Raw genomic sequence first — 18674 nt, forward strand, 5'->3', positions numbered from 1 at the left:
TATGCCTGACTTTGTTGGTTTAGTGCCTCTGAAAGATGAAATCCGCAGAACTGCCTATCACAGGCATTTCTGAGTATGTAAGTTCTGTGACTTGCATCTTCCAATGCCCCAAACTTAATTTTTGTTCCTACATATTCTTAGTGGCCATCCCGTGCACCACTACTGACGTGTATCACAGCTCGTGCCTGGGCTGGTCTACAGGCCCCAAGAACATCTGATCATGGGGAAGGCAGGCTTTCAGAACGCCTGCCCAGCATTCTGAAATATTTTCCACAGGCTGAGATTCCACTGGAAGAGATGTTTCCTTCAAGGGGATCTCTTAAGAGAGCCAGCTTGTATGTTCGTAAAAGTCCTAAAATGTACCCACTATACTTTCTGCCCAGTTTCCTTGTATAAGAGTAACTGTCTTGAAATCTGGTGTTGATTATTCCACGCACTTAAGATAGTTTTCCAGGAAGATCTTGAAATGTTTGGCAATTGCACGATAGATGGCCTCTATTTCTTTAAATAGCTTCTTTTAAGGAAAAGAACATTTGTCTTTGTGCCATGATTTGCACTGTTTTCACACATTCTGTATGTACAAGTATGGGACTTTCTCTTTTGTTTTGAGACATATTTTGATTTGCCATTTGATTTCTTGTCTGGTCACTGCTTGTACAGTACTGTTGTTGTATAGTTTTTATATATTAATTATTTAATGTATACATTGTGGATTTCCCAGCTTTGTTTTATTGTTGATCTTTAGTTTTTACCATTATAGTTGGAAAATATGCTTAGTGTGATTTCAATTTGTGATATTCGTTATGTCTCCTTTCATATGACTTAACCAGGGGATTTGTCTGCGTGTACTTGAGGAAAATGTATATTCTATTTTTCTCGGATGGAATGTCTTACATATATCCTATAGAACTGTGTATTCCGAAGTTTGCCCTAAGTAAACAATATTCTTGTCGGAGAAGGAAATAATAACTTTAATTGAGGGTACCCTTTTAAAATAAAGCATATCAGAGAGGAGGAGGGCTGGGAGACGGCTGAAATAGTCAGTGGGCTTTAAGGAGTGTATGGAAATGTCACCACACTGTATCGTATACCTGAAATTAATATAACACTGTATGTTAACTACACTGGAATTAAAATTGAATAACGTAATAAAAAATTTAAAGAAACCCCCTAAATACGTGATTTTGATTTGTGATTCAAACTATCCAGTTAACATAAAAACTAATTCATTCCAACTGCCAATAAGCTTTACTAGTTAGTGTAAAGCACTAATAATTAGCCTTAACAGTTAGCTCTGGCTTGTGTTTCTTACTGGGGACAATGTCTGTAAGAGGTATATTTATTAAGGCCCTCAGATGACATGTCCCTTCAATCAATTCATCAACCTGTAACATCTTAAAGGTCTAAAATAGGAAGGTGTTCTGACCACACAGGTGCTTCTCTGCCATGCCACCCCCAACCCCAGTGGGCTCCAGTGCACTACAGAGGAGGAAGTAACTGTTATGGGTTCCACAAGGCCTCCAGAGGTGAGGTGGAGTGGGGGAGGGGCAGATCTGGGTCCAGGGCTCAGAAGGCACTTTCACAAGCCCATGCTACTGTACAACTCAAACTACGAGTGCTCACCATCTCGAGACATCCCTACGGCAAGGCATTTCTGTAATCGACAGTGTTGGCAGCGGTTTCTACTGGTTCGATCAATCAAACAGTTCTTCTGACGAGGACAGGAGTAGGTGGCATTGCTCTGCTGACTTCTCCTGAAAAAGCCCTGTGATTCAGTTATAAAATATAAAACAGGTTAGTGTCAGTGTGAGCTGTATGATACTAAAGGCAGTACACTAAGCACTGAACGGCATTAATGTTTAATGGAGAATTAAAAAGTTATGGCAGATCATCCAGGAGGCCACTAATGACATTAAAGCCACTTATTTTTCTTGGGCAAAACTGATCTCTAGAGCCTAATCCTCTATCCCTTACACATGTGAAACTTTCTTTAAATCCAACAGATGGCTGCCTGTGTGATTAGGCCCTGTTCTTGACTTCTGCTAAGCAAACCATGTGCTTGATAGATTGGTACCAAGGCACTTATCTTTAATCTTTATCTCCAAAATATTTTTAGTGGAATAAACAAAACATTTCTCTGGAATGTCCAGAGGTATGGAAAATCCTGCCTCAGTATAACTCATGATGGCTGCAATCTTGATATCCTGGGTTATCTCTCCTAGCCCACTGAACTCTGTCTACCACACTCCACACATCTTGCATTCCCTGAGACAGACTCTCCTGCCCCAAGAACTTAAATGACACTTGGATGGATTATCTTGGCAGATAAATCAGAATGGGAATACTCGTCAACCCTTGAGTTCAGAGTCATAGTCTTTAACAAATATAATCCCATGTTCCTCGAGTTCCATTTCCTTGCCTTTTTGTTTGTTTGTTTTAAGTTAAGATTTCCTGGGGCACCTGGGTGGCTCAGTTGTTAAGCATCTGCCTTTGGCTCAGGTCATTATCCCAGGGTCCTGGGATCCAGCCCCATGTTGGGCTCCCTGCTTGGCAGGAAGTCTGCTTTTTCCTCTCCTACCCCTCTGCTTGTGTTCCCTCTCTTGCTGTCTCTCTCTCTTTGTCAAATAAATAAATATATAAAATAAAGATTTATTTATTTATTTGAGAGAGAGACTCAGTGAGCATGAGTCAATGGGCGAGGGGGAGAAGGAAGGGGAAGAGAATCTCAAGCAGGCTCCCTGCTGAGCATGGAGTCCAACTCTGGGCTTGATCCCAGGACCCATGAGATTGTGACCTGAGCTGAAATCAAGAGTCTGACACTTAACTAAGTCACCCAGGTGTACCCTCCACTTACTTGTTAAGCGTTGTTTTGGAAATGAGAGGGTATGCAAAGATGCCTGAGGAGCTACTGACCTCAAGGATTTCATGTATTCATTCACGTTTTCATTCATTCACTCTTGCTAACTTCTTGAGCTGGATCCTTTCTACATCATTAATGTTCCATGTTCATCCTTTCCCTAAAGCTGCACATTTTCCTTTCGGTCATCTTTTAGAGTAAGTTTTGCTATATAGTATTTGCATTACCAGTCATTTGAAAACACACTCTAATTTTCAAAAGATTTCTTCTTTATACATTATTTAGAAGCACATTTCTTAATTTCTAAATATATGGGGGGGGTTGTTGTTGGTGGTGGGTTTTTTTCTTTTTGACTTATCTCTTAGTGGTTTTGCAAGCCAGGAAGGTACTGAAGAAAAGGAAGGTAACCAGAGTCCTTTCCATGACCCAGAGCCATGAAGGGTACAAAAGACCACTATATATATATATATCTTCAAATCCTTAATGGTCAAGATACATGACCCCAATAAAGGCAACACCAGTGGAGAGGGGAGAAGTAAAATCCTAAAGAACTGACAGAGTAGCAGGCATACTGACAAAGGTACTTTTTCACCGAAAGATTTTTCTGGAGGTCAACTTGGCCGTTGTATCAAAATCCTTAGAAATATGTCTATTTATTGAATCAATAATTATCCTTTAGGGAATATATTTTAAAGGAATATTAAGAATGGTATAAAAGCTAATCTACAAGGATATTCATCATAAGTACAGTCTGAAATATAAGAAATTTAGAAAGATGCTACATGTCCTACATTAGTGAGTTGCAAGAGTTATAGTGGATATCCATATATTCAGAAACCAGTAAAAATGGTATTTCAGAAATACAATTATTGATATTAAAAGGTGATAAAATAAGGGATCTGTTTATCTGTGCTTTCTGATTTTTCTATAGTATGTATGTTGAAAGGTACGTGAACTACACGGGAAAAGCAATCTACTAGATCTGCTTTCTTTTGTGAAGAGTTGGTGACTGTGGGTTAAGTCAATGGCTAAGATGGATAGGATATCAGTTCCTACCTCTTTGTTTTGGAAGCCAGACTAGAATGGGAGGGGGCAGGGCACTGACCTATCACCCACTCTTGGCTATCTGCCAAACTACTCACTAACATAAACATGGACAGGGCTGGGGGTCCAGGGTCTCAGACTGTCTGATGTGCTTTGAATCTCTCTTGTATTAAGTCTGGCCTCTTCTGTGAAGCAATCTTACTTTTCTCAAAATATCTAACACTGTGGGCTTTCTTGTTTGTTTGGTGTGGTTTTTTTCTCCTCTACAAAAAGAAGTGAGAAGAAGTAAAGCTTTCTTTGGAGCTTAATGAAGAGAATTCAAGAAAATAAAAATGTAACAGAGGCAGATAATCCTTAGAAAGAGATACAAGAGGTCAAGGGTCTAGGTATTCAGTTTGTCTGAGATACATAATCTCTGTCAAAGGTGAAAGGTGTCTATTCCTTGAGACTCTACCTTTCTTCAGACCCTCCATGTTTGCTGTCACTACAGGTGCCTAGGATCAGGAATTACTTGCTTTTCCTTTAGCTGAGGCTGTGCTTGCTTCACAATGAACCTGCTGCATTTTGTTCTATGATCATCAAATATGGAGAATGTCTGAGTGATCTCTTCTTATCTGAAGGGAAGCAGTACTCACGGACTGGCACCCTATCTCCTGATCCCTCACCTATAGATCAAATCACTGCATCTGTCACCTTTCCTCCTTGGTTCTTCCCCCCATTAAGAATTTCTTCTCAGAATCCTCTCTGGTTTCTCCACTTCCTTCAAAAATATGAAATCCGGAACTAGCTACAGCTCTTGAATAATGGTTGGGTTATTAACAAAAAAGATGCTACTTTTTAGTTTCTACTTACCAAACTCCAATTAACATCAACCATTACTAATGAGTTCCAGAACAATGGCGCAGAAGCCATATAAAACCATCACTTTGCTCTATTACCAGGGAATGCTGAGAAGGCATGATGATGACGATGATAGAGAAATTTTATTTTTTTTTTAAGATATATTTATTTGACAGAGAGAGAGAGTAGGCAGAGAGGCAGGCAGAGAGAGAGGAGGAAGCAAGCTCCCTGCTGAGCAGAGAGCCCGATGTGGGGCTCGATCCCAGGACCCTGGGATCATGACCCGAGCCGAAGGCAGAGGCTTTAACTCACTGAGCCACCCAGGCGCCCTCATAGAGAAATTTTAATTAGTGCTTGTGTTAATCATATATTTTTATTCCATATTTTTGATGCTTTGACATCTTGGGGCCGTAAGACCCAAAAGAGATTACATTTCCCAGGACTAGCTAATTCCTAGAGATCACAAGCAACTTGTCTGGAAGCACACTTTTCATAGACAAACCAACCAATCCAGAGCCCCTATACCCAACCACCTCCTCGATGAAGTTCTCAAACTCTGGGCCACTACTGCCCCACCCATTTTATTCCAGGACCAGATACCAGACAGCCAGGGCGGCCCCTAGAGACCAGAGCTGTCTAAATCTAGCCAATCGTAAACCTGCTTACCCTGCCTTGCCCATTCCTTCCTATGGGAAATCACAATGAAGTCTCTATGCATTCTCCCTTCTACCTCCTGACTGAGCCTGCTACTTTCCACTGTGGCCCCTCCTGTTTCTAGGGACCTGTGAGTATGAAGCCTTCTTCCTTCGTGATATTTTTGTGTCTGTGTGTCCTACCTACCCGATTCAAACAAATCTCAAGTATCGTTAAAACAGTGCTTCTTATGTGCCAGGCACCCTGTGCTTTAAGTGGATGACATTCCATAATTCTGACGAGGGCAGTGTGAGGAAGGCACTACCATCTCCTTGGTTTTCGGTACAGCGACTTTTGCAGAGCCCCACCTCTAGCAGAGAGTAAAGGCAGGATATGAATTCATGTGGTTTAATTCTAGAACACACACTTTTATCCTTTTTATTTTGCCCTTGCATGTCAAAAGGATTCCCACTTGGTTATTCTCAGAGAGGGCAACCGTTAAATTAGGCAGAGACAGGTATGAATAAAGTAGCAGAACTGATCTACTCTGAAAGTGCTGTTTTCCTTCAGGTTAGCCCTGTTGGCAGGACTAACAGCCCCTGCCCAGGCATTTTCCAGATTACTCCTTCTATGGCCTGATGTCGGTTGGAGTCCCCGGAAAAAAAGTCTCACGAACTCATCATTTTCCCTCATTTCTGACCATAGCATTAGGTCTCCTTTTATTCACCTTATTTATTTCTAAATTATTTGGAGTCATTTGGAAAACAAATAAAATACCAGTACCACCACCACCACCAACAACAAACTTAGGTCAAGGACACTATGTCACTAAAGACCTCTATCATGAGAGGTGTCTGAGTAATTATGCCATTATGCAATTATGCCATTGCAAGACAAATCCACGAAGCATTCCACATGGGCTTTGAGCACTGAGGCTGGAATTAAGTCTTCAAGCTATCAGATCGGAAGAGAACTATACTTCTTTAGATGGTTCAGCTCTGAAGCGTTTGGGAAAAGTAGGAGAGCAAACAGACACACCTTGCTCTTCACAATACCATTTATTCTACACTGAGTCAGCAGAGCAAGTGGCTGCTGAAAGTTCTGGGAGTGGCCAAGAGCCAGAGAAGGGATCCTGCTTTTGGACTGAGGCAACAGAGTCATGCCCAGGAGGAGAGCTATCACATACCATGTGGGATGGGTCAAGTAGGGTTATAAGGTAAGAGCTATGAAGGAGAGAGAGGTTAAGCCTGCATGACTCAGATAAACCCTGAACTTTACATTTCAGACAGACTGAGGGCTTGGTCTTCCTTTTCTTTTTCTCTCTCTCTCTTTCTCTTTTGTTCTTTCTCTTCATTTCAGCATTCCTGGCGATTTCTCAGGGGCTTAAGGATTTGGGAAGTTAACTAAAATATTTAAAGCTAAAGAACACATAAGAGGGAGGAGGATTAGGAGAGCAAGAAGGAAGAGGAAGAAAGGTAGAAAATATGGTCAGTATCTTCCCACCTAAAGGTAGAAATATATACATGAATGTAGAAGTGAGATCTCTCCTGATAAGGAGCAATCCTGGAAAGGGTCCCAGTGAGAAATGCGTGAGCTGAGACAGAAGTTCTAGGGCTTGGGGAGTATGAGGCCACATAGAGGGTAGGGACAGCACAAACCGGTGCACTGGAGTTTGGGGTAGAGCCGAAGAGGTATGTATAAAGAGAGAAACTAATGAAGCTATAAGTTAGCTAGAAAAAATATTAAGTTCACAGTTTTGGAGTTTTATTGCCAAAAGATGAGCTAATGAATTACTTCTTTGGCTTTCTTAAAAGTTCACTTTCTATGGATGTCAAAATACATGGAGATGGGTCCTTGTGAACATGGTGGGCTTGAGCAGAAAGCCACCATGATGAATTTCAGGGTAGTAGAACCTGGTGAGACAGTGGCACACTACCACCACCTAGTGGTGCTATACCAACATGCAGTTACTGCAAATGGTTCATTAGAATAATACCAGCAGCCTTTAGAACTAGAAGGAGTTGACAGATTATCAGGTTCAAAGGTTCTCAAACAGATGGTGCATCAGAATCATCCAGGAAGCTTTAAAAAAATATACCTGAAATAGACTGATCCAGAACGTCTGTGGAATATAGTCCTAAACATACATACAGTTTGAACAATATGAAGGCGCCATTTTTGCAGGCCGAAAAAAAAAAAAAAAGCATATCAATTTGTATGATAAATATTTTAACAAAGCTTCCTGAAGACTGCCCTGCCCTCCCCATGTTAAGAAGCACAGATCGACTCTAGTATTCTTAATTTGTAGATAACAAAAATGAAGCTCAGAACGGTTAGTGACTTAAAGCCCCATGCCTGGTAAGTGTAAGTGCTGACACTCAGAGTCCAGTGTCCTAGTTTTAAGTACAGTCCCCTCTCACTTAAGTATCTCTTCTGAAGTGTTGGGCCAAGAGAAGTGACATCACACAATCCTGACTTCCTCATACATACCATCTATATCGATTTCCACAGACTGCAAGAGAACTCTCCAATGGTTCCTCCCTTAGCCTTTCACCAAAGTGCCTTTCATTGACTTTTATTTCTAATTCCTGCCTTCGTCCTCTGGAAACTTCTAATGCTTAACTTTTGATTTTACTCTATGATTGTTCCTCACTCTTACTAGTTTAGAGTTCTCCAGGACTGGGACTGAGGCCATGGCTTACGGGAAAATGCTCATTCCAGATTGCAAGATGTGAATATTAAAATTTCAGGAGTTTTGGGGCGCCTGGGTGGCCCAGTGCGTTAAAGCCTCTGCCTTCAGCTCAGGTCATGGTCCCAGGATCCTGGGATCGAACCCTGCATCAGGCTCTCTGCTCAGCGGGGAGTCTGCTTCCCTTCTCTCTGCCTGCCTCTCTGCCTACTTGTCAACTCTGTCAAGTAAATAAATAAAATCTTAAAAAAAATTTTTTTCAGGAGTTTCATGAACCAATTGTTAAACATAACTATTATTAAAAATTAACTTATTATTATTTTATTATTTGGTCTTATCCATGTTCCTGAGGATATTTATATCAGCTACATCTGGACAGTGGGAATACTATACAATGGTGTGCTGTCTTCCCTACTCTGCATTTAGTGAGGGGTCATGTTGGGAGGCCTGAAATTGACCATGTGCTGGAAGTATCTGTACCATAGAAACTGCCAAAAGCTACACTTATGGTCTAGATTTAAAAAATGATAAGGAAAACAATAATGTGGGTTAAAGGTAGAAGTATATAATATCTGTAGCCATCGCTTTGTGAACAGCACAACAATGTGAGGAAATATTCTTCTAGTATTTAGAAACTATTATTTGATTTAGCAAAGAGGTTGTTCATGTCATCACTGGTGAATGAGTGAAGTTCTGAAACACATCTTCCTTATTTCACTTTCCTCTTACTCATTAACGTAAATGAAAATATTAACATTCATGGTGGCACCACAGTCTTTCATCAAATGCAACCACAGGTACAGATGTAGGAGTTCAGCAGAAATTACTGAGAGCACTTAGCGAGAATCACTTGTCTATTTGACGTTTATAGGTTCGGATATTGCAGATTTTACTATTTGTGAATTGTGTGACATTACATCAGTGACATATACATTGAAGTTATGTACATACTGATAGACACTGTTTTCCAAACTCAGTTGTTGAAAACTGACCGGCACGTGCCTGGACTGAGCACAGCCCTCCCCGGGTACCCATCAGGCTGTCTGAACGAATCCTCCCCACTTCGGATGGGTCTCTACCCAAAGTGGTGGTTTGACTTTCTATAGTCCTGTCACCAACGCCCCCCCCGCGCAGCACACACAGACATACACATTCTCCAGTTTTATCTTCATTCCAAAACAGAACATATCCCAGCCTACTGCCCACTTCCTGGCCTCGTCTCCTCTGGTGTTTGCTTGCTCAGTCAAAAGACTGACTTCATCCTAATTATTCAAGGCAGAACGATAGGCTTCACTTCATCCCTTCCGCCTCCCCTCGTGCACCCATGCAGTCACCATATTAGGCTGTTTCTTGCCATCTTCCCTAGTTCTCAAATCCTACTGCTATTCTCCATCTTTATTGCAAGCTCATATGCCTACCATCTCCCAAGTTGGTTACTATACAGTCCCCCAACTGGTCTCCCTGCTTCCATTCACATCCCCTCCAATCCATTTTCACGAATTTACTGGAGACCTTTTCTCAAACATCAACCTGATCGGGTCACTTCCTCGCTTCTTAGCCCTCAGCGGCTCCCTACTGATGACCAGGCTACAACCACCTGTCCAGGCAACTCTCTCCTACATTTAGTCCTCTACTCAAAGACACACTCTGGCCATGCCTGAACTGCTGTGTTCACGGTTCCTCCAAGGGCAACCCCCCAACTCTCCCACTCTACCCCCACTTCCAGGAGCTCTCACTTCTTTTCAGGATTCACAGGGATAATCACTTTCTCTGACTTTGCCCCTCCCGAGGCTGGTTGGGGGGCCCATCCCATGTGCACCCGTATGGCCAGGTCTCCCTTACTGATTGCTTTGTTTCTTTGTTTCCAGGAGCTAATCCAATACTTACAGAAATCAACGAATGCTTGCTGAATGAATGACCAGAGGGAAAAATGACAGTACTAATTAAAAACTGTGGTGACAATCATATGCTGAATACCTATTCAATACCAGGCACCATGTAGGACACTTGCCAGATATTACTGATCTGCAGTTCACATCAACCTTGCAAAGCAAGTATTTCTCTGTTTTATAAGAGAAATTTCAAGTACAGAGAGGTTAAGCCATGTGTCCAAAGTCACATAGCACATAAGGGGAGGAGGCAGGATTTGAATCACTGAACCCTAGATGCACCTTATTCCAAATGCCACAGACTTCTTAATATACGCCCCCAAAAGCATCAAGACAAACACATAGGGCAGACTGAACAGAACAAGATAAACAACAAAACCAAACAAGCCCCGAAGTCCCATTTTTCAGCTCTGTAGTCAAAGTTCCATATAATGGTTTAGACATAGGAGAAGGAGGTGGCACTTCATAGAGTATCAAATACCACGTTTATATACGGGTAGGAAAATATTTTCATTTGCTGGATCTACTTAATAAAAAAGCTTTGAAATATACATGGCATTTCCTATTGGTGTTATTAGTAGTTTTGCCCAGAAATGTGGGTTGGCTGGACAGAGAACTATGGGTGTGGTTGGAAAGGTGCTCAGAGGGTCTTCTCTCTGGCGGGCGGCTCCCCTCCTGTTTGGGGCTCCTTCTCAGTAAGGCAGAGGCTGAAATGCTGATCTGATGTTTGGTCTTTTGACAATTTTCACTTAATGAATTGATTCCTACAGTTCATTAACATACCCACTTCCACTTCTGTATACACATATGTCTTAATTAGCTGTTCATTGGCTGTTTAATTACAAGAAAACAGCTGACAGCTGCCTTGCTGAATTCTAATGGCAGACGCTTTGGAACGGCTACACATTTGCTTTTGACAACCAAGATTTATTCATAACTCTATGATTTATTATGAATGTTCCTATGCCTGCCTGAATTATTGTATTTTCCAATACAACTAAAAAACTGGAATTTGGGGAGACTGTTGTGGGTGTACGTCTCCCTCTCACAGCAGAGAATCCCTTCTGTAAATGACAAACTGTTACAAATTTATTTCTCTGGGGAACTTTCTGTTGAGAATATTCAGAAACATGGGATGGGGGGGAGGAAGAAGAAATATCTTTGGATATTTAAGTATTTAAAGTTAAGTAAGAAAATAACTGTCAATTTAATTTTACTGAGGGATAAGGAGAGGGCATGAATAGATTAAAATCAAGAGACAGGAAGAAGCAGAGGAAATGATAGAATTAAAAAGGGGTGGGGAGCAGCAATCATAGTCCTCAAGGAAGTAAATGAAGAACGGGATTTGTTCTTTCAGAAAGAAGAGGCAAGCTCATTCGCAAAAGTTTAGCTGGTACGGCTCTACATTCGTACAGCTGGCAGCAATAAATCATGGAATCATAGATCTCCTGAACTACTCTCCCCTTCAATAATGACTGGCCTCCCTGTAGAATTGTATGTGCAAATGATCTCTGATTAAAGCTGACCTGGTGTGTCATATTTGGTAAGTGTAGATGTCTGCTTTGCCGTCCTGTGATCTGCCACACTCAGACTCAATCCAAATGAACACATTCCACAGCAGTGATCCCCAGGCAAATATGAGGAGTCCTGCCCCGAGCCAGATACTATATTAGAGCCCTACTGACAACAAGGCCATAAGCCCAGCATTGTCTATGAGCTGAGGAAGGACAGCAGTTACTGGGACATAGTTATGACCAAAACACAGCAAGAGAAAATACAGGAAAAAAAAAATCCAAATCATCTTGATGTAAGTTGGGGTTTCATACATTCTACTACTTGTGCATCTCATCACAGGATTGGAAGAGGGAATGAAACGAAGTATTTTTCTCATCACCTGGTATATAATGGCACTGAAACTCTGATGTCATAGGATGCAGTAACAGCCACATCTAATTTTCGTATTGAATGGCTAGCTCTAATATTGGGGCCAGGGGTTATAAAACATTAAAATAAAGATGTTGGACATGAATATATCAATGTGAAATGCAGATAAAATGGGTCCAAAGCTAGTGACATTTCCCAACTGAAATAAAAATATTACAATCCTCTAAAAACCAATTTGAGCCTAAATGGAATATTTATGGGCATTTCTTTTTGGCCTAATACATACAGACTCCAGAAACTGCCTTAACTCTTTCAGGAAAAAAAGAGGGGGGGGGATAAAAGTACCAATTTTGCATTCTGGGTATCTTTGAAAAGGCTTTTTATTGTTGTTGTTTTTAAAATGTATTTGACAGAGACACAGCAAGAGAGGGAACACAAGCAGGGGGGAGTGGGAGAGGGAGAAGCAGGCTCCCCACTGAGCAGGCAGCATGATGCAGGGCTGGATCCCAGAATCTTGGGATCAGGACCTGAGCTGAAGGCAGAGGCTTAAAACTGAGCCACCCAGGAGCCCCAAGGCTTTTCATGGTTAATCTCAGACAGCATATTCCCCTCTACTTTTTGTTTTTATTTAAATTCAATTTAGTTAACATATAGTGTATCATTAGTTTCAGGGGCAGAATTTACGATTCATCAGTGATTCAGTCAGTTGCGTGTAACACCCACTACCTCAAGTGCCCTCCTTAATGCCTGTCACCCAGTTAGCCCATCCCCCCACCCACCTCCCCTCTAGCAACCCCGTCTGCTCTCTATACTTAAGAGGCTCGTGTATAGTTAATATACAATATACAATATATAGCAAAAGAAACTACTCCAAATTCTCCCTTCATTGGGTGGAAAAGGAAACTTTGCCTAAGACATCGCCTTAAGTGTATTAACTGATGAGTAAGTATTTGACAACGAATGCTACTCTGTTCTTACCCTATCAAGAGCAAAAGGGTTTTTTTTTTTTTTTTAAGATTTTATTTGTTTATTAGACAGAGATCACAAGTAGGCAGACAGGCAGGCAGAGAGAGAATGGAGGAAGCAGGCTTCCCACTGAGCAGAGAGCCCGATATGGGGCTCGATCCCAGGACCCTGAGATCACGACCTGAGCTGAAGGCAGAGGCTTCAACCCACTGAGCCACCCAGGCACCCCAAGAGCAAAAGGTCTTAAATGTATCAGAAATCAATCCTATCAACCCTAATACTAGATTGTATATTATATTTTAAAAATTATGATTGAGGGGTACCTGGGTGGCTCAGTGGGTTAAGCCTCTGCCTTCGGCTCAGGTCATGATCTCAGGGTCCTGGGATGGAGCCCCACGTCAGGGTCTCTGCACAGCGGGAAGTCTGCTTTTCCCTCTCTCTGCCTGCCTCTCTGCCTACCTGTGATCTCTGTCTGTTGAATAAATAAATAATCTTTGAAAAAAAATTAAAATTGAAATTATAGATCCAAAACATCTAAAGGATATACGTAAAAAAACTGTTTCTATTGTGAGATAAATTTTTCATCATCATCATGAGCAGTCACTGTATCTAATGATGAAGTCAGGAATGGAAGTGAAAATGAGAAACAGGACCATTTCTCAAAGGAAACCTCAACTGGTGTCATTTTTCTATAAACACTTCAGCATTTTTATCCACTTTGAAGACTGAAGTTCAACCCTAACATCTACAGCCTCTTGTTTTATTTCTGGCCTATTCCTCTTTCTGCCCATTCCTTGGCCTGGCCCCTCCTCCCGGGCAGGCCTGCCTCAGCTTACCCCACCCCCTCTCCTACTGCTCACCCAGGGCTGGGACTAAATTCTGTTCTAAGAGCTCAGAAACAACTTTAGTGACCGACCTAATTTCCTGCAGGCCTGGATTTTAGGTTTTTCTGAAATGCAATAGTCAAGGGATGACCAAAGCTGGTACACTGTTCCCTCATTATTTCAAAAGAACAAGTAGGGGCTCCTGGATGACTCAGTTGGTTAAGCTTCTGACTCTTGGCCCAGGTTGCGAACTCAAGCTTGTGGGATCAAGCTCCAGGAGGACTCTGTGCCCAGCATGGAGTCTGCTTAAGACTTTCTCTGCCCCTACTTCCCTCATGCTCGCATGCAAATTTTTTCCTCTCTCTCTCTCTCTCTCTCTCTCTCAAATAAATAATCTTAAAAAAAAAAGGAAGAAGAAAAGAACAAGTAAAGTACCTTTCTAACAAAATCCTTGGTATAATAGAGCCTTTAAAAAATTGGCAATGGCATACCCTTCCTTATTTCCCACAATCCACAGAAAGTGACCCCTTGTTCCAGTCAACCGGGGTTATATGTTGTCCCTAAAAGACAACCAAGACTTCCTCACCTCCAGGTTCTTGCTGCTTCATGGGTATGTGCTCTTTGTGCCACACCATAGACTGTAGCTTTAGTTCAGGATTTAGTTCTATATATATATATATATATATATATATATATATATATATATATATATATATGTTTTAAATACACTTCATTGAGGCATAAATTAAATACAAAAATGCACCATTGTGACGAGTTCACCTTGATGAATTTTGACAATATGTACACCTGTGGAACTACCACCATGATCAAGGTGGAACATTGCCACAAGCCACAAAAAGTGTCTTTCTCTTAGCAGTCATTCCTTACCTCGGTTCCAGGTTACCACATCTGCTGTCTGCCATTACAGATTTAAAATTTAAAATTTTTGCTTCTTCTAGAATGACATAGAAATGCAATCATACAGTAACCATTCTTTTGTTTCTGGCTTCTTTCATTCACGGTAATGTTGTTCTGTGCACGTACCATACCTCTTCTCTTACTGCTAAGCGCCACTCCTTTCTGTGGCTCTTGCTCTTTTACCCATTGATCGGCTGATGGGCATTTGGATTGTTTCCAGTTTATGGCCATTATGAATATTCATCTGAAAGTCTTTCTACGACAGGTGCTTTTGTTTCTTTTGGGGAAACGCCTAGGATGGGTTGTTAGGTCATATGTTAGGTTGATAGCTGACCATAGTTCCATCTTTTTTCAAAGGGGCTGTGTACCATGTCACAGACCCTCAAGTCGTGTAGGAGACTGCAAGATTTGCCAGTCTCTCCGCATCATCATGATGTTTGTTCTAGGCAGTGGTTTTGCTATTCTTCTTGTTTTGTTCTATTTTAATTTTAGCTTTTCAAATGAACAGGTCATGGAATTTAAAAGCAGGTTAATGTATTTTATGCCTTAAATGCATGATATTTAAACTGCAGTTTTATTTATGTTTCCCTAATGACTAAAGATGTTGAGAATATAGCCACGTGTTCACAGGTTCCTTGTCCAGCTTTTGTGAAGAGATTGTTCAAGTTACTGTATCTTTTTACTATTTTTGTCCGTTTATTTTAAAATTTCTTGGTTTTTTCTTTTATTTCTTTCAGTTTATGGCTTGCCTTTTCATTTTCCTGATGATATCTTTTGAAAGGTATAAGTTTTTAATTTCTATTAACCCCAATTTGTTCTTTTTAAAAATAAGGTAAGGACTTCAGTGTGTGGTCTGAGCAATATTTGTACGTCTACTGTTACAAAAATATATGATTTCCTGTAGAAATATTATAGAGTCATGTTTTATGCTTAGGACATTCTTTAAGTTAATATTTGCCTTCAGTGAGAGGTATAAATGTGAAGTTAATTTTTTTCATATGACTGTCCAATTGTTCCAGAAATATTATTTGAAATGACCCATCTTTTCTTCATTGAATTCAACTGGCATCTTCGTCAAAATTTAATTGACCTTAAATGCATGGATCTCTTTCTGAACCATCCCCTCCCTTTTAAAAAATTTCTTCTGGTTTATTAAACCTAGGATTAAGTTCTTGCATTGCCTCTGTGCAGACCTCATCTCTACAACTACACCATAAACTGCTTGACATGGTCAGGTCCCAAGGGGGTGCTCATATTTTTGTTTTTAATAGCAGAGTCTACATAACAAATAGCAAATGGTCACACAAAACAATCAAGACTGGACCCATACATGTTCTGGAAATGATATCTGACTAGCACAGCATGACTCAAGTGTACGGAATTTGGCTAGCAATGATTCTAACAGCAGCCAACAGTTACTGAATGACTGCTGTATGCCTGGCACTTTTCTCGGTGCGTTACCTAACTGGGAAGTAACTAAGTGTCTATCCTCATTTTACAGACGGGGAAAACAGAGGCGCGTTACCTAACTGGGAAGTAACTAAGTGTCCATGCCACAATATTGTCTCTCTACAGGGAAGCAAAGGGGACTTGGAGAGGTTAGGCTGGGAACACCCAGGAACCAGAGAAAAGAGCTACCAAATTTGCATCATTCTTGAGGCTTATGTGCAATGCTTACCTGAGCAAATATGTGGTAAAATAAATAATCATTTCAGCAACTAAATAGGTTCTTTGGTTTCTTAGGATTTCAGGTGGTTGACTTTAAAATGCAATTTAAAATACATTCACAAAATGATGAACTCGGAAATGACTGAGTGACTTTCTCTTCTTTTCATTAGGTATGTATTTATACACATAATTAGAAATTTTCCGTATGTCTACTGATCCTATCACAGAGATAAATTATTTATAATTTATGATGCCATAACTACCCTCACCTGGTTAGAGCATGATAAATCATTAACATCACCGGCAAAAGCAGAAGTCTCTTGACTTCACCACAGCCAGAAGTAAAAATATTAATTACAGCAGAGGGAAACTATAATTGTACAGCAAATACTATATGCATCAAATATAAACACATACCACTGTACAGGTCCCAGACTGGGCCTAGGCCTAGTCTGTTAATAAGATTAAGTTTTAATTGTTTGTTTTGGTGATTTCTGTTGTACAAAGTCAACAGGACAGAAGAACAGAACCACAGATAACCATAATACACTTCAGCATCGGGACTGTACAAGATCAGGGGAAGGAATCTAGAAAAATGACAATGATAAAATGCCACCTGCCCTTTGTTTTCTTATGGCTTTAATTTTCATCATAAATAAGTATTGGGGATAAAAAGAAAACATGCATTGTTCCTGCCTATGTAAGCCCAGTGGTTCTCAGACGGTCCCATTTTTACTGAACAGCATGTTGTTCATGAATCTTCTGCACTGTTGCGTTATTTCACACAAAGCAGCCCTCACCCCCACCCTGGCCCTGCCTCAGACGCCGACCTGAGGTGCTCACTTTAGTTGCTACCTAAAATCACACGTGGCATTCCTAAAAGCCTCGGAGAGAGTGGCCAGTTTCTTGGGGCAGAATGAAAGGTCACCTGATTAATGCCCAGAACCCGGTCCGCGGAAGAGCTTAACTAGATGAGATGCAACGCACAGAGTCAAGTTTGCTCAGAACTTCCAAGTTGCTAGGGGGCCCTGGTGTCTGTACCTGCTTCACCAGGACAGGCTGTGCCGTCCTGCACCTGGACAAGGAGGTCTGGGTGAGGGTGAGGGGGGACAGGTGCCCAGCCACATCAACAGAAGTAACTCTGAAAGTCAACGGGATGACAGTTTGTCCCCAGATGGGATAAGCCAGGCAGCTGATTTCATTTTTTTTTTTTTACTATTATTTACTTAATTAATTAATTTTGAGGGAGGGTAAGCTGAGAAGTAAAAGTATATCATTTTGTTTTTCTCTTGGTAATCTAGAACCTGAGGCCCTGAGGGTTGCTATAAAGAGGAACAATTCAGGGATGCCTGGGTGGCTCAGTTGGTTGGGCGGCTGCCTTCGGCTCGGGTCATGGTCCCGGCATCCTGGGATCGAGTCCCACATCGGGCTCCTTGCTTGGCGGGGAGCCTGCTTCTCCCTCTGCCTCTGCCTGCCACTCTGTCTGCCTGTGCTTGCTCTCGCTTCTCTCTCTATGACAAATAAATTAAAAAAAAAAAATCTTTAAAGAGGAACAATTCAAAATCCCCTTTCAGAGATGCCTGGGTGACTCAGTAGGTTAAGAAACTGCTTTCAGCTCAGGTCATGTTCCCAGGGTCCTGGGATCAAGCCCCACATCTGCTCCTTGCTCTGCAAGGAGCCTGCTTCTCCCTTTGCCCGTCACTCCCCCTGCTTTGTGCTCTGTCTCTCTGACAAATAAATAAATAAAATCTTTTTTAAAAATCCCCTTTCAGTAGCAAGTCCCCTATTTCTAAAAGGCAGGTGATGAAAAAAAAGTATGTTTGGAGGTATGTAGAAAACCCAAGTGTCCCCAAGATGGGATCAATATGAAACATCTGTACGTGTACAAAGCAGCACATGTGATGCTGAGTTAACAGTAAAACAAAGACTTAAGGAAATTATGAGGCAAACTTCCCTGAAGTCTCTCAGTAGTTATTTGGGTCTGAAGGTGATTTTGTATTTTGTGACGTGACATTTTCTAATTTCACTGAAGGAAAGCTAACCAAATGCATGGATTTTATTTATTTTTATTTTTATTTCTTTTGCCGCAGCCTCAAAATGCCTTAGGGCTAATTCAAGCCTAGTTCAGTGGCAATCAGTTGTCTCAGAGGCCGCCTGCATGTTTAAATAGCTTCTCGCCTATTTATTTTGCACTGTTTTATCCTGTAAGCTGTCTCAAGGCCCTTCCAATATAAGCAGAAGGATTTAAATCTTAATAAATTGAGATTTGAATAACAGAGGCAATCTGGGTTTGGAGGTCTTGAATGATTAGGATAAACATCTCTATTCCGATTCTCAAATTATGCATGTGCTATAACACATTGCCCTCGATCGGCATCAGTAATAATTAAAACAGTAACAACAGCAATAAGAAAGATAATATTTAGGTTGAAACAGCACTTTTCAGTTTGTAAGGAACTTTT

At 41.1% G+C, this 18674-nt stretch overlaps 1 protein-coding gene and 1 long non-coding RNA gene across 6 annotated transcripts in view; one reads left to right on the top strand and one right to left on the bottom strand.

The window, feature by feature from the left end:
* LOC116589818 overlaps positions 1-11396 on the top strand; it is a 36188-nt gene extending 24792 nt beyond the window's left edge. The window contains exons 3-4 of one of the 3 annotated variants that reach the window (XR_004285409.1): positions 8037-8105; positions 11310-11396. This is a non-coding gene — a long non-coding RNA (uncharacterized LOC116589818). Of the gene's footprint in view, positions 1-141; positions 1253-8036; positions 8106-9931; positions 10019-11309 lie in introns of those variants that run through there. The other 2 variants (XR_004285410.1, XR_004285408.1) reach the window with 2 other exon arrangements.
* RORA (RAR related orphan receptor A) overlaps positions 1-18674 on the bottom strand; it is a 706076-nt gene that overhangs the window by 20402 nt on the left and 667000 nt on the right. For all 3 annotated transcript variants that reach the window (XM_032341460.1, XM_032341461.1, XM_032341462.1), the window contains one exon: positions 1624-1765. In XM_032341460.1, the coding sequence (XP_032197351.1) occupies positions 1624-1765 (142 nt within the window). The remainder of the gene's footprint in view (positions 1-1623; positions 1766-18674) is intronic.

This window comes from Mustela erminea, chromosome 5 (genome assembly GCF_009829155.1).
Source record: "Mustela erminea isolate mMusErm1 chromosome 5, mMusErm1.Pri, whole genome shotgun sequence".
Taxonomy (NCBI): Eukaryota; Metazoa; Chordata; class Mammalia; order Carnivora; family Mustelidae; genus Mustela; species Mustela erminea.